At 42.2% G+C, this 16,529-nt stretch overlaps 2 protein-coding genes across 2 annotated transcripts; one reads left to right on the forward strand and one right to left on the reverse strand.

The window, feature by feature from the left end:
* Positions 1-437: 437 nt before the first annotated feature.
* Positions 438-2,417, reverse strand: LOC120789273 (melanocortin-2 receptor accessory protein 2A-like). The gene is made up of 3 exons (XM_040125889.1): positions 2,294-2,417; positions 1,601-1,700; positions 438-927 (listed from the first exon to the last, which is right to left on the reverse strand). Exons 1-3 carry the CDS (start codon positions 2,409-2,411, stop codon positions 438-440), a joined length of 708 nt encoding a protein of 235 aa, XP_039981823.1. The 5' UTR covers positions 2,412-2,417.
* Positions 2,418-12,251: 9,834 nt separating this feature from the next.
* On the forward strand, positions 12,252-12,925 carry ripply2 (ripply transcriptional repressor 2). The gene is made up of 3 exons (XM_040125857.1): positions 12,252-12,386; positions 12,486-12,556; positions 12,651-12,925. The coding sequence occupies exons 1-3, from the start codon at positions 12,267-12,269 to the stop codon at positions 12,811-12,813; spliced, it is 354 nt and encodes a 117-aa protein (XP_039981791.1). The 5' UTR covers positions 12,252-12,266; the 3' UTR covers positions 12,814-12,925.
* Positions 12,926-16,529: the final 3,604 nt, after the last annotated feature.

Genomic DNA, 16,529 nt, shown 5'->3' on the forward strand with positions numbered 1-16,529 from the left:
TGCACAAGAAAAGAAGACAGTAAAAAAAGCTGAGTGAATTCTACAAAGCGTTGCTCCCTGATGACTTTTAGTCTGTTCCTGTGTGGAAAGTCACCTTGTCCAGATACAGTACAGCCATATTCCAGCTGAGCACTCAATGTGAAAGGTACCACTTGCGAGGCAATTTTATCTAGAGGATGAAATGTGATTTTATAACTGTGAAATGCACTTAATATGGAATTGTTGACCATCCTTTGCGCCCTCATGCTTACTGATCCGTATGCTTGTTGAAAAGCCTAAAAACACTCCAAGCAGAATGGCTTTACAGGGAAACGGGTAGATGTGTGGCAGGTGAGTATGCTTCCCCCTGTCAGGTCACAAATGGCCCTGTGAAAGGAAAGCAAATCATATAACAATACCACTATGTCCATGCCTGTCATCTCTTTGTAGAAACAGCATTAGTGGATGTCACAGTGAGCATCCTGAGAGTGAGACTGGCGCTCCAGTATGACGGACGGTTCATAAAGCGGATCATCCTCTCCCAGTGTTGAACTGTGCTCCAAGTTCACGAAGTTAGGGATGTTGAAGTGGGACAGGAAGGCACACTCTCGGTCTGTCTTACCCTCCTCTATTAGTCCCTTGAGAGATTGTTGCCCCTCAGCTTCCTCAATGTCCTCCTCCATATCATCCATCCCTGAGGAGATGATGCCTCTGGGCCGGTTGCGGGTCCCCTGCTGCTCTCCGGCCCCAGTGTGCTTTCCAACTCTCTTGTCCTCATGTTTTTGCTTCCCCGGACCCTGATCCTCCTTGTTGATATAGAAATGAAAATATGAGCGGGACTCTGCTAGCAGTGGACGAGAAAAGGCTTTGTCATTTTCATCCTGGGGACCAACATTGTCTACCAGACAGCTCCCTGGTCGATGACGCTTTTCGGCAGAGTCTGGGTTTCTGTGAAGAAAGGAAGATCCAGAGTATGATTACAGCAGGAGAAGTTTATGAGGAGCTTTAATTGTTAATTTTTGTCCTGAATGTAGCTGTAGGCAGATGCTTAAAATAACTCAAGGTTTCTTGTCTTGTTTTTCTTCTTTTTCAATATTTTCGTGTCTATGTCTGGAAATTAATTCTAAAAATCATGCCAGCACCTTTTCCTGAAAAAAGAACGGGGTGAACTGACACACTGCTAGCCAGTAAGTTCCCTATTTCATCTTGGCTTAACTTCAGTGCTGTTCTGAGTCTGACCTTATATACACGACTTTGCTCCGATATCCACTGCTTATCTTTGCTTGATTTGCAGCCGTAAGAAGGTCACCTCCAAGTCAAATATCAGCTTTGTCATGCGTACGACGACAACCGCTGGGCACCCAGGTAAAACGCCTTGCAATGTAATCTACTGTCAGAATAGCAAAAGCACCTTTGCAACTCATTACATCCCTGTCTCTCTATGCTTTTGCACACATAATGAGGTCACCCCTGAGACATGAAAGCTGCCCCAGCTCTAAGATGAAGCGTGCAAGAGCTGAATTGATTGTGTTTTTTTGTTGGTTTTTTTTTGGTGCTGAAACGGTCCCGTGCAGCGCCAGACCTGAAAGGGAAGGGGGCTATAGCCTATAAATATACTCACTCTTGATGGGGTGCTCCTGTCTTAGTGAGCAGCGTGAGAACAAAGAACATGAATATGACAAACACGGCGAGTCCTACCCAGAAGCCGATGACGATGGAATCTGAAATGTCAGAGGAGAAAGAATCTTATTACAGTACATTATTTTAATGATTGAACTCATCTCTCTGCCCTCCCCCTCCGTGCTTGTGATTCTAACTGATCTCAGGGGCCCTCTCTCCAAGAGCAAAATCCCCACTTAGTCAGATAAAGTGAGCATTCTTAATTTGTAAAAAAAAAATTTGTTTAGAAGAAGACTGTAGCTGTCTACTTGTCTATCGCGTTTGCTGATGAGAATTTTCTGGCCTCATTAAGTGGGTAGTCCATAAAACCGCCAGTACAGGTGCTGCATGATGTGCTGCTCCCCGATGATTTGTTTGCTGAGAGGCAGGTAGTTACTGCCGAGGCAATAAAAACAATGCAAGGAATGAAATGCGCCGGGGGCCAATCTATTATCATTAATTAACAGTCGTAAAGATGAGTCGTAAACCTTGTTTTCTGACAGACAGATACGTCATGCATAAATACACTCGCATGCACTGAAAGGCAGGCACACACACACACACACACACACACACACACACGCTGCACAAAGTGAAAGGCAGTAAGCGCACTGGAAGATTGTCGCAGTAATGTTTGCAGTTTCAATCAGCTTACATCTGTGCGCTTTGAGTCCCTCAAAAGACACGGGCTCCTCGTCGTCGTAATATTCATACTGCCACACGTAGTCACTGCGACGTGCGCTGGTTTGGCTCCGGTTGTATGAGTCGGACATTTCAAACCGGTTTTACCTGCCTTGACAACAGAAAATAAATGAAATCGATCCAGCGAGGGAAGCTATTTAAATGTTTAGGATTACCACACGCATGAAGTTTACAAACCACAATCTCCAGGGACGGGAAGCGTCTCTGTTGTTGGACACAAGTCCAAAGCCTGTGAATTTGGGGAAATCCGCAGACAGCTCCTGAGATGTTAGGTCCGTGTTCGGGAATTTAAAAACGTGCCAAATAGGTGACAGAGAGCAGGGACATCCATCGCCTCACCGTTACGCAAAAACTCCATCCATCCTCATGTAGGTCCTGTAGGCGAAGCGGCAGCCTTTTGGCGAGCTGCTCAGTGCGCATCACTGCGTTATCCAACGTCCTCGACCAGTGACGGCTCATTCACTCCCCGGGATGCTGAAATTACACTGCAAAAAAAAAAAAAAAAAGCCCTTTTTAGGCAGTAACCAGTGAGTCTGGTGTTGGGATATAAGATACTGTTTTCTTCGAATGCATGACGAGGTATTGCCAGTGCAGCTGAATATTCCTGAGGACGGTCTGTTTGTTTGAGACCATGCACTTAATTCATCACCTGAGAGGAAATTAAGACCCGTGACTAAATTTGTAGGAGGGTGGCTTTTATGGGAGATGTAAATAATAATATATTGGATGTGCGTGCAAATATTTTTACATATTCACATAAAACACAATCAAACAGTCATGAAAATGTCAGAGAAATGCGCATTTTGAAAAGCCATTCAGTCTAATCTTTGAATATAAAATGATGTATTTGGACAAATAAGGTTAAATAGTCCTCGCTTTTCCCACCGCAGATTAATTTATTTCAAGAGAACATCTTGAAAGGTGACAGACTAAGGAGATTCGTGTATCATTATTACTTTTTCATTCAAAACAATGAAATCATTTTGAAAAGCAGGGAGTAAGAGATAAGTGAACATGAAATGGAAACTACAAAGAGCCAATCACAGCTCATCTGAAGGATCCCCTGCTTCTATACACCCTCCTTCCATCCACTCTCAAAACCATGCAGAATAATAATGCTATAAGTTATGCATGATAACACTTTACAATAGTTGACACACCAATTCATTTGAAGAGACAAGGGATACTAATATGACAAAGAGTAAATCTGGCATGATTCATTAGTGGTCAAGTCAGACTCACAGACTTCTAGGAACTAATTTCACATTAAGATAATAATGAAGAGCATGATCAAAGTGTCATGTTGGATGGTACTGCCAGTTTCAAAAATCTTAAACAAAGGCATGTAGGATACATAATCGTTTTTAAAAAATGTATTCCCCAAAAATGTGCCAGTGCTATCACATCCATTGACATCATGCTCAAAAATCCAGTGACTTTATTGTAACTTTATCCCAAGCTTATTTGAGTTTTAAACACGTTAACTGTGATGCAGGAGAACTGTTTCAAATCAGCTGTATCCTTCAAAACATCAAGCTATTGACCTGCTGGTGAGGGACAACCCAAATCTATTTTAAGCATTCAGTGGCAACATCTAAGTTAAGCCATGATCATTTTTTTGAAACCCCCCAAGTACCATATATCTAATTTGACACCCACCAAGCGCACATCTGAATGGACCGAGCATCTGCCATTTTAATGAAGCGAGAGCTTGTTGAAAGGGTATAAACAAAGCAGTCGTGACTAATGATTTTAAAATTACTTGTGCCAAGGAGAATTCGAAAATGTGAGCATGTGTTAGCTTGTCTGCTTAAAACTTTAAAACACGGCGTCACAACATTCCCTCTTTTCATCCTTTAATTAATATTCCCTCAAGCAACAGGCTTTGTTAGTAGTCCTGAGTTACTTTAATTGTTTAATTGCTTCTTGGGGCATTCATTAATTCACTGATTATCCACCAAAATGAATTACATCCACCAGAGTGATCACAAGTGTATAGAATACATTAAAATCTTGGTGCTATTAGTGCCCTTTGTATACTTGATCTCAGTCTAGATTTGCGGTAAGGACTTGCCTTTTAACGTTCCATGCCAACAGTTTCACAATGATTTCTAAAATACCTGCATACGGCAACTAGAGTATAGTTAAGGTTAGGGAATGGCTGCAATGGTTAATGAACCATGCTTAAGTAATGGTGATGTTTAGTTAACTCAGTTAACACTGGGTTAGGATTAGGGAAATATTATGTTCTGGTTAAAAGATGAACATAAATTACTCCATTGTGACAGAACACAAAGTACACCTGAAAGCTGCATTCACTGCTGCGTCTGCAGATCAAGATTGCACATTTAATTGAAAACAGCCAGAAGCTCAGAGCTGTGCCTCTGGGTTTGCTCTGGTCTGTTATTCTTTGGGCTGTTGCTTTGCTCTTCTTTAGCCACAGTGGTCATGGTGAGATGACATGCTGTGCTGTTTTCATAGAGAATGTTGCAAGGGGTTTGATCAAAAGAAATGTGTCCAGGGGTAGCTGGCAGCTGAACGGCCAAAGTACTCATCTGAGAGGAATGAAAACACTTTGTATCACTACCACAACTGATATGTGCCAAATGCAGTTAGAATACCAAATGTAACTTTTTTCCTGTGCACATAGCCATCTGTATTTAATAAATATGAAGTTTATAAGGACTGAAATGAAGACTATTCCTTAATAGCTGTATGCCAGCTGCTCATCTACAGTGGGTCTCCAGTCTTTAAGACGGATAGATATGGAAGTAGGGATCTAGATCGCTCATTAGGCTAAATCATGACCAGTTGAAAGACCGCTTTTGTGGTATCTAGAATACCATCACAGTAGTAGATAATAATAGTTCAAAGGCAACAGTAAAACAGTCATATCAGTACAAAACCTATATAAACCATTAGCTCAGCTTATCATTAACATATTACATTAGCAGGTTAGTATTAGTGTATTAGTATTAGGCTATCAACACTAGTGTGAAAACATTTATGCTCGAACTTGCAATACCTGTTTTTTTGGCAACTTGAGGCCAGCGAAAACGTTGTTAACATCTTTTGAGTTTAAACAGCAAATTTGATGCTTACACATCCAGCAGTTGCGGAGCAACAATATCATTAATTCCAAGACGTGTTTCTTCAAATCTAAGTCCAATATTTACTTTCTTTTAGCTCTGTTTTTGGTCTCTACCAACTCTTGAAGGACATAATTGGCTCTTCGCCTGCTAAATGCTCCAATATGGTCACCAGCTAGTTGCTGAGTCTGCCTGCTGTTTGGTACTGAGAAGACAGTGGGATTTTAGAGATTTGTAAATAAGAAAAGTAATGTTGTGGACCAGACAGCCAAACAATGAGCTGACACTCCGTAAAACCTGGGGAGCTGCAGATTCATGTGATAAGTCTCCATAGGTTCATCACTACGAGCGACTCCCATTCACATTGTCACATTGTTTTCAAATGGTCATTGGATACATTGTTGTAAGAATATTGATTAGAGCTTCAAATTATGCTCAATACATTTTTTTTAAAGGATTACCTTTGTCTTTTATCGTTATGTTGCTTTGCCCCACGTGTTCTGTTTTTAATTTGTGTTGTGTTTGGTGAAGCTGAAAAACATTTTCTACATTATGAAGACTAAAGTTTCTGCAAACAATGAACCTTTAACTAATAGTTAATCTCTCATTAAAAATGCCTTTCACATTCAAATGTCATGCTTGTTCTCCTGGGTGACTGGCTGCATATTATGCTCCAAAAGACAACTTAGAATCTATTAAATCTTAGTGAGCTCTAGCTGTCTTTATTTTTTACCTTTTTTTTTTTTACAGGTAATGTCACTGTACCTGCACTGTGCTTCTGCTAATTTACCTTAACAAAATAGGCTAATAGGCTTTAAGTTACATTCTTAATAACAGTTTACAACATACATTTCTGACACAGTGCCAGTAAACACTGATGATTTGATTAAGCTTGTGTTTTACAACCTATTGTAATGGTCCTCCTCTATATTCAATAGATGATATTCAGCGTAAACTATCACCGACCTTTCTTGAAACAGGGAGTCCGAACTGATGTAAGGGGAGACTCCAACCCCCTCCGAAGAGCCTGCAGACCTCTGATGCATGTAAATAACCCTGAACACTGCTGCACTCTCTGACTCACCACTGCAGGGTCCGTAGGTAGGAGACTTGTCCTGATTGAGATTAAGCACTATTGTACATTACATCTTCTTGTTAACAGAAAATTCTTCACCACTAGTAAAAACACAAGAAATGCTAGAAACAGAGAGTGAAAGGTGCATCACTCAACTTGAATGAGCAAGAGTACGTGTAGTCTCTACGTTTTATCCACACTCTGCTTCACACTCATTTATCAATATACTGTGTGTGTCAAGTATTTTTATGGGCCAGGGCATTTTTCCACTGTTGCTTCTAATTTACTTTCAATTCCTTCATTTGCCCATTTTGTCCTAAAACATGCTGGTCACAAATCTGCTCTAGCTTTAAAAGTACTAACACCCACAGCTCTTACTGCTCTGAATCTGTCCATCTGTGAATTTGAGATAGAAACACTGAAGATTCCAAAGCAGATATAATGAAATATTCATAGGTTCTGCATCAGCATCGTTGCTACGTGCAAGGCATAATTCTTACGTTAATTAGGTAAATTTATAATTTTCTCACCAGCAGGGATGTCTTATCCTTGAATGCTCAGGATCAGGCCGTCTTAATTTGTCTCTTGTCCCATCCTGCGTTTTACTGTTTCTCTGTCCCAAGAAAAAAAAAAAAACTTACACTCACTCATTTATTGCATTATAATTGCCTTTGCCTAGTGTTCAATTTTAGTGTCAACCTCTGCAGAACAACCTTTTCAATCTCCACAAGCTTGAATTCACTAAACCTGGGATAATGAAGCTTCCCTGTTGCACACACACTCTCACACACTGCAGCACTCACTTTTCATTCAGCAGACACTGTTTCCCTCCTTTCACTCTGCAATATCAACCTCAAAGATCCGCTCTTTCACCTTTGTCATCTAAATTTACTCCCATAAGCGGTATTTTTCAGTGCATCAGCTCTGACGGATGAGCCCACCAAATCTGTTTTTGTCATAAACCCAAAACCATGCTGCATATTGAGCAGTCACAGAAGTTAATCCAACTGCCGAGTGGAAGGAAAAGACAGGGCACTGTCATCTTCACCCTTTGCTTTGGGATTTAAGTCTTAAGGCTCCCTGTGGTAGCGGGTCAGTGCCTGAAATAAAGATGAGGAAGAAAGACAGGGACAAAAAGGCAGAGAGTACAACAGAGGCAGTGTAAATCAATGAATTACGAATGAATTAATGAAAGAGGGAGGATACCCTAAGAAATAGTTATTAAGTTGATTCTAAATTCAATTATAAATTCATAAATGAAACTTTAACTACCGTAAATATATTGTAAGTGCTGTAATACTGTAGGTCCATGTTTCTCCAACCAAAAGCCGCATAAGCATATCTATACAAGATACTTGTACGTTACAATGGTATAACCTCTTAGTTTCAGATTAATTAATTCATTGCTTCATGCTTTACGGTTTGCAGTTGAATTTAAAGTATATATATATATATATATATATATATATATATTTTTTTTTTTTTTTTTGGTCATATTTTTCTCTGAATCTTCTCTGCTTCTGTTTACAGTGCATTTTTACCACGACAGATGGTTTCCAAGGGAAAACTCGAGACTTCAATCAAACCAGGATCTGGATCAGTCTGACCTTCTGCATAGCCATTCTCAGAACATAACTCAAAAGCCATAGAAAACCACATAAACAGGCAATGTCATCAGTTCATCAGGATATCACATTACAACAAGACGTTGTCTCTGAGGCTAATCTTAAATTTTTATTCAACTACATCTCCTGGAGGTTGAGGATTTGAACACTAAATAGGACTGATTAAAGTGCCACAGCACATCTGGATGGATGAACGATGCACTATTGTTTCTACAACTTGTTATTAACTAACTCTAAGCCCGGTACCTTGGTGATCATTGATCACTGGGTATTCCGTAAGGATTATTCAAACAAGAAATGCTCTCTTCAGAATGCAGATACTAAACGGAGCCTACGCAGTATCTCACAATCAGTATTGTGAAAGCGGGTGTAAGTTTAAGTTACACATTGTGTATCTGCAAAGAAGGTATACGGTACACTTCAATCGAAGCTGAGATGTGCATAAAATTAATCTACATATGATTACCTCTGGTGAGTCTGCGTGAGAGGACATCCTGGTGTTTGGCAAATTTACTTCACAGTATGAATCGCATGAAATGGATTTATAGATGAGAAGCAAGTAGGCCTTAATTTTAATACCGGCAGCTCTTCATTGATTGGATGGTGATGCCCTTCTGCAAAAGCTCCGTTTGCACCTTCAAAGTTCTTTTTCCCCTTAAAAAATAGATAGATTAATGAATAAATAAGTGAATAAATAAAGTTAAGCTCTACATGCAAGCGGGAGGCGGGGGGGGGGTATTAGATTGCCCTGAAGCTGTGGCATCTTGACTTTCATGAAGAAATTTTATGTTTATTTGTATAGGGAAGTGTGTCGCATGACTCAACGCCACTTACCACACCATTATAGCCAAAGCTAATTTGGAATGCCCATCTGTGCATAGGCCTTTAAAATACATAAAAGTCTACAACAATATACATTCAGAATTAATGTGTGGCCTTCATATCCTGTGGTTGGGGACTAATAGGTAGACCTTGACAATGAGACTGCCAGATTCAAGGTGCTGTGGAATTGTGTGGCTATGCAGAGGAAAAAAATCATAGTGCACCGGATTAACTTAACTTTTTAAGTGTTATTGCAGGCTGGCAAAGCAATACTGAATAAAAATTGGGCCGACAACATCGGTCCCCTAGACTCCTTCGATTTGTATTTTTCTGTGCTACAGTGTAATGTGACGTAATATCAATAACCCTCAAACGGAGCCGAAGAATCAAAGCATCCCCGAGCCTGCACAGTCCCAAAGGGTTTCAGTTTGGAGAACAGTAAATTGAGAACGGATTCAAAAGTCTGCAAGGAAATGAAAATCCGTGCTTGTTTTCAGATTTGTATGATTGTTGCGACTGCTTCCCCATTCTAAATCCTCCAAGTTCCGTCAAAGACAAAATAGGTCCTCATAATAACGGAGGGGTTCTCCATTTGGAACCGGTGGGGGGGGGGGGGGGGGGCTGCGGGACTTACCTGCTGCTATGTGTTTGGAGGAAGCTGGTGGAGTGTGAATGCAGGGAGGAGAGAAGAAGAGCATAAACATCTCAAGCTGTCTTAGTTACTGCATATCTACATTAGCCTATGAATAACATTCCCTGGAATACTAGCAATATACAGTAGGTTTAAAAACAAAGAATGAATTAAAGGAAGGTTTTTTTTTTTTTTAGATTTATCTTGTAGAAAGAAAGATCTTCTCGTATCTTTAGGATCTCCGAGTATTTTTTAATCAGTGACCCAACGTGCCCCAGCGAGCTGCCCCAATGAATTCCAAGGAAATTGTCAACATAAGCATCCCCCTAAAAATACTGCTACCGTTGGACCATGGCTTAAGAGCATGTTTTCCACTCACTGTCACAGGGTACGACATTAATCTGACTGCTTCAAATAATACCAAAGCTTCTCAACGAAACCTGATTCAAAAAAAGGAGCCCACACTCACACATGTGGGAAGCAGGACCATGGGGACCATGAAGACAGAACATGATTGAATGCTTTATGACTAAACCTGACTTCAGCTGATGGCTAAACACATTTAAAGACATCATTTACAGTTTTGGACTGATGAGCAAAAATAAAAAGATGAGGCTTTACTGAATGGAATAGCAGAAAATGACGTTATTTGTGGTCGACTGTTGCCATAGAGAGGGTTTTTTTTTTTTCTGGAAGAAGTATTGAGAGTCTTTATAAGAGAGAAGTGTAAATGACTTGGGCAAAAAAAGAGGAAATATGACCTACGAATAATGAGCCAGAGAAAAACAAAAAAGTGGAGCAATAGAGAAGAAAGGGGTTATATCAGGAAAAACTATAAATTAGGTGTCTTGGTGAAAAGAAATAGGTGAACTTCTCAGTCACGCAAGCTGAGTAGTTTGTTTAATTACAGCAGGAAAAAAAAGGTCTGAATGCTTTTCTGGATTACCACCACAATGAGCGACCTAAATATTTTGTCCCTTCTTACAAGTGTGCGCGGCTGTGGGTTGTGTTTTTCTTTGGTCTTGGCAGGGATTTTCAGTTTTGACTTCATTCAGAGGTGACAGAAGCATCACATTTACAATTCCTGCTTCTTTTGTATTTGTCTTTTATTCACTCTTTTGACAAACTTTGCACTGCTATCACTGGAATATCCAGAACATTAAAGGGGGATCTTTTTGATGACAGGTATTGAAGAAAAAAACAAACACTTTCAATATACTGACCTAATTTACTATATTGTGTGGCAAAAATTCATTTTGTAAGTATTGAATTAAGCTGCCGAGTTTGTGAACATAATGCCAAAGGCCATGTTTGCGCGTCTGTTTAAGAAGCAAAAGCATGTTATATATTTATATACTTTTTCCATTACAGTTCTAAGTAAAAGCAAAAGCATGACTGACACAAAAATAGAAAATAAGCAGAGCATGGTGAGTCCAATTAGCTACAGAGCAGAAAAAGAGGCCGAGAGAGACGGACAGAGTGAAAGGAAGAGACAGAGAGAGAGAAACAGAGAGAGAGAGAGGTCTTAGGGGCCTCATTAGCACCAAGCCCTGACTTGTTTCCTGGAGAGGACTGTTGTGATGTGGATGGAATTAGTGGGCAAAGAAATTCACTTCTGGCCATGTGTGGTTCGCCTTCAGAACACAGGCCCCCTCCCCGCGGGGCCAAGTGATACTTGCGAATGTGGCACCCCTTTTAAAAGAAGTGTCTCTGTGGGGCCCACTGTGCTCTCAGACAGCTACCTGCATTTCATTTCTGGGCAGAAAGGTATCGAACTGACGTGTCAAACCTCACATCGTTTCATCCCAGCCGGTAGCCCCACACTGCCCCCTGCTGGGTGCACTGGGAGGAAGCGCCGCTCAGTTTAAACGAATGGAGGCAGTAGCTTGCAGAAGGTGTTTAAACACGTGGAGCTCCCATGAACGTTGCGTAACACCGTATTATTAGGTCCCCCGTTATGGCAGTGCGATACATTCAGGCTTTGCATCTGCTGAGGTGCAGCTATTAGCCCCCCCCCCTGTCGTTGTATGCATAAAGGGCTGACGCGTGTCACCCCCCCCCCCCACACACACACACACACACACCCACGCTGAGCACGAGCCTTCTTCCATCAGCCACTCAGCAGGCAATGACAATAGGGCACGTGTTTCTTCACACCTCACACCCAAATGGCTGCACGAACAGAGATACTGGAAGGTGAAGGGGTTGCAGAGTTCAACGAGCTTTTCAGTGGAACCGACCAAACTGGACCATTAGTCGATCCATTACTTTTAAACATATTTGAAATCATGTTACCCGGCAGGCCCTTCAGACCAAAAATGATTCCTGTACGTACGCTCACACCTTTAACCAGAGTTACAGTGGATGCGGAACATTAATCAAACATACAGTAGTACAATAATCTTGGAAAAGTGTGTAAAACAGGACAAATTCTCAGTTTAAATGGGGTTTTTTTGTTTTTCGTCTATTCTACATTTAAAATGAAGAAAGAAAGTGAGCAAATGTTCGGAGTTTGTTGAAGTGCGACTTCACACCTCGCCATCGTGGCGCATGGAAACACTTGGGGACGCGTGAAAGCGCAATTTGGCACCGGCTGCCAGGGGCCCTGATAAATAGGAGGTTCCTGCTTTCAGTCGCACATCCTCTGAGGGGACTTTACGCAGGACCGACAACTACAGGCAACCATGGAGACTCTCACCACCAACAGTGGATTAACTTCTGTTTTTACTGGAGACAACGTAACCCAGCAGTCCAATTTGTGGAGACCGTGGACTGGAAAAGAGAAGAAAACTGACGCACACGAGGTGAGTTGAGAGAACTTTAAGTCTTCAAGGCTTTAAATTCAAATATGCCAGGTTTAATGGGTAAGAGGTCTAACAAGGTCGCTTTGTTTTAACTTCCAGACTCATTCCATGCATGGGGGCCTTTCTGACGCAACGTACCCCAAAACTCCTCGGATCGTTCACCCAGTGAAGTAAGTAGTTTCGTCCACTGCTCTACCGTCATCTTCTACCCCAGGACATTCCTTTTGGCAGGCACATCTTACTCATTCACTTTCCTCTCTGAAGGTTGTACTGGCCGAAATCGAGGTGCTTCGATTATCTGTACCAGGAGGCAGAAATGCTCCTGCGCAACTATCCGGTCCAAGCGACGATCTGCCCCTATGAGGACTCCGGCAGCGACGAGGAGAGCGATGAGGAGGAGGAGGAGGTGGAAAAGGAGCAGAACTGAATGTCACCCTTTGAGGCCTTTGATGACAAATTGTTACCTAATGTGATAATATATATTTCTCTTAATTTATTCCTGTAAATACATGTAAATAGATCTTTTTCATTCTTATCCCAAACAAGAATGTAAACGCTTAAGTTATTCCTTTAACATTTCTACCTCTTTTATATATATTTTTTTGAGCATCGCAATAAAATGCATTCAATGGATGTCGTCGTCTGGGGCTTGTTTTTCGAATTAGGATTCGTGTCCGTTGTTTATCTCGTGGTCTCCTTGCGAAACCCGAGCCGCAATTTGAAGAAATATGTGGAAGGAAGTCCCAAACTGCTGGCAGGGTTCACTGACCCAGAGGAAATGGAAGCTCTGGAGGCAAGAGGGAAACTTCTCTCCAGTTAATGATTGCTGTTTTGAAGTCTGTGCGCAGAGAAGTCGGACTTGGAGGTTCAGTCTGAGTCGGCCCGTAACGTGTCTCGGGGGCTGCTTTTCTACATTCTCTGCTGCAGAAACACTGATGCAGTTTTCCTAACCGTTACTACTTGGCGCCAACAGACACGTTATGAGAGCACTGAATGGTGTTTTTTCTGGGCTTAGTTTACTTTTTTAGAAGTTCCCTAAACGTCGCGCAGCCGACGCATCCGCCCGTGCGCGGCTCAACGGCCCTTTTCCCACGGATAAGTGCCAGGTGGTGAACACACCATTCCCCCGCGCAGCGCCGCCTCCAGCGCGGAAACCGCGTGACTTGTGGAGGGTGCCAACCGCGTCGGTGGAGCACATTAAGATCTGGACCCAGATAGTCAAAGGGAAAAACCTTTAATGAGGTGACGGGCCCCTATTGACCCCTTTCTTCCCCCTGCTCGCTGTGCATTATGCACTCTGCGCCATCATCTCCAAACACACATTAAGTGTGCTCTACAGACTACGAATGACAACATTATATTTCATCTAGAAAGTCACTAAATCGACCCTGCTACCTGTATGTCCAATAGGTTTAAATAGAAGGAAGAAAAACGTTTTGTCATCTAAAACATTAAAGATCTTTAATCTGTTTTGGGACATCGCTACAAGGCAGAGCTACAAATGGGGAAAAGAGAGAAATAAAGGAAGAAGGTAAAAATGCGTTTCAGTTGATGTTGTGCTACAGTGGCGTAGATTCCGAAACGGCAGAGGACATTTGTTATTTAAATGACAACAAACCAAATGACACACTATGAGCCTGGGGCCAGAGCCCCTGTGCCTCCAGGGGCCCTCGGTCAGTTGCCCACTTTGACCGATTACCAATGCAGCCTTGGTACTAACGATCCTTCAGTGTAATGCTGCACTATGAATGGAGTTTATATTAAGTTATTGGCACACAGAAGTCAAGCAGTATTATTTATTATTTCACAGTTATAAAGTGGGTGCAGATTTAAAGGGATTTTTCTTGGTAGATGTCCTGACATATTTGGATTTTAAACCACAAACAATTGTCTATGATCTGTGTAAAATAGGCGTCTTGACTACAGATTGGCTTTTTGCATATTTCCGGTGAGCAGAATGCCTGCAAGGGAAACGCTGAATCAATATAAGCAAAGAACAGTATGATGCTATATATAATTTACCTCACAGCACAACTGTAAAACCATAACAGACAAAGTGCTGCGCAGGCTTGTCTCTGCAGAGAAAAATATTGTTTGTTTCAATATCGGTGTATTTAGCATTTCTGACTTAATGACTTGAACTATTCACCCTGCTCCTGGTCCCAGCCTTTCCGTCTCTTCTGCGGGAACCCTCGGTATCATCTCTAGGTGTTTTGCAGGGTGCAAGGTTTACACACCTTCCTGATGGGAGACACCTTGGCCCCTGGCTGCGGCGGGGGCAGCGCACTGCCACTGAACTAGTGACCTCCGCTGGGAAGATTGCTGATGAAGATTGTTTTAAAAAATCGACAAACTGACTTTCACTCACATTTTACCTCTCATACTCACACCAGTAAAAAAGGCCTCAGAGGAGCAAAGCTGATAACTTCAGCCAGGATCAAGACTGCAGAGGTGTAAAGCAACAAAAACAAGGTCGTAATGGAGCAAGGGATTAAAGGGTCGGCTTAAGATAACCCTTAAATGTCATTTCGCGCATCAAAATAACATTTGATGCCTATATGGGGACCTGATATCGGGAGTTGTGTTGAAGTGGTGAAGCTCTGATAACCTCTTTAACCCTGGCCTGGACTTTCCCAGGGTTGGGTGTCAGAAATGGTGGAGTGTCACTTACTTCGGTGTGAAATTCGCTCACCTCCAGAGTTAAATATAAAACCAGGGACTTGTGCCCAGCCTGATGAACCTATAACCTTTACTGCGCAAAGTATAGGTCAAGTGAAGCATAAACCCTGGACTCTTTACTGGGTTCATTTATATCGGCATAGAATGTCCGCAGGTTTCAAATTCGATGGTGTTGGTAGAAGTTACATGTGCAGGTGTGTGTGAGCGAAAGGTTGTTGGTTAAAATCCCGGGCTGAAGAGGAGAATATTGTTGGGAAAAAAATGATGTCGTGCCCCAAAACTAGCTTTATTGGGCAGTTTCGTTCCGTAAATGTCTGTGTGAATGCAAGTGAGAAAAAGCGTTGTCAGGAAAATACATACAGTACATATGATAAATTAACATTTTTTAAAAGGCGTTTTGTGATTTTGGTCAGTACATACTGTCCTGTCCCTGCATGACATTGTGAACTTTGGTGAACTTTGCGCAGTCTTCCACTTTTCAGACACATGCTGCCCTTTTCCCGGGAGCTAGTGTGAATTTGGGTGTGAGGACTACACACCTAAAGGGGTGGACAGCATTCAGTCCCAAGTTTGACCTCTGTGGTGACCCCGTGTCGCAACTGCCATGCACCCTCTCCCCTCTCTTTGCCTCCAAACAGTCTTAAAACGACCTCTAATGATGAGTTGTAGCCAGTTTTTTAAATGTAAATATAAAGAGATGGATTTCAGCTCTCCCCCCTGGTTCAGTCTCAAAGTTGAGGTCTACCTTTTATAGATCTTTGTACATCCTCTACAAAGTTATTACTTTCTATGCAGTTGTCTTACATGAACACAATTTGGTGAAATTTTGTATTCATTAATATGCAGGAACTTGGTCACTGAGGATGTTACTTTCCGTGGTTTGGATTTTATATGGAAAGTTCATCTGGGGAGCGTGACCGCTGCACTGCCACGGCGACCTTTGACAGAGCTCAGGGTGTGACCACAGACACCCCAGGAGGTGTGACACAGCCGAGCTGCGACCGAACCCGATGGGGCCAACTTCCCACAGCCACACCTCTGCTTCTCGCTGGCACAGGGAGCTCATTGGCTTGCCGGGACAGCTTCGATTTGGGAATAGTTTATTTACGACGGGCTACGCAACGTTACTGTGTTTTAGGAGGCAGTTCGACTGCGAGCCGACGGGGGGCGCCGTGCTTCTGCTTATGTTCAAGTTTGTGTTCAAAAAGTGCATGCAGACAGGAAGTGCCCCTTTTTTTGTGGAGAATGACAATGTGGGGAGACTATGACACCTGCACCTGCCCCCTCTGCCTTTGGTGCTGGTACTATGTCATGTCAGTATGTAGGGTTTGTTACTGCTCTGCAAGTGATTTCCATCTACCGACTGAAGATGCCCGTAACAGTGAGTCCTGCTTTTCTCCTTGTTTAACTTTAATGATGTTCACTGTGGACGTTGTGGAAGGTCTGTTTGTGTGTTATTTCAAG

The sequence above is a fragment of the Xiphias gladius genome, chromosome 4 (genome assembly GCF_016859285.1).
Source record: "Xiphias gladius isolate SHS-SW01 ecotype Sanya breed wild chromosome 4, ASM1685928v1, whole genome shotgun sequence".
Taxonomy (NCBI): Eukaryota; Metazoa; Chordata; class Actinopteri; order Istiophoriformes; family Xiphiidae; genus Xiphias; species Xiphias gladius.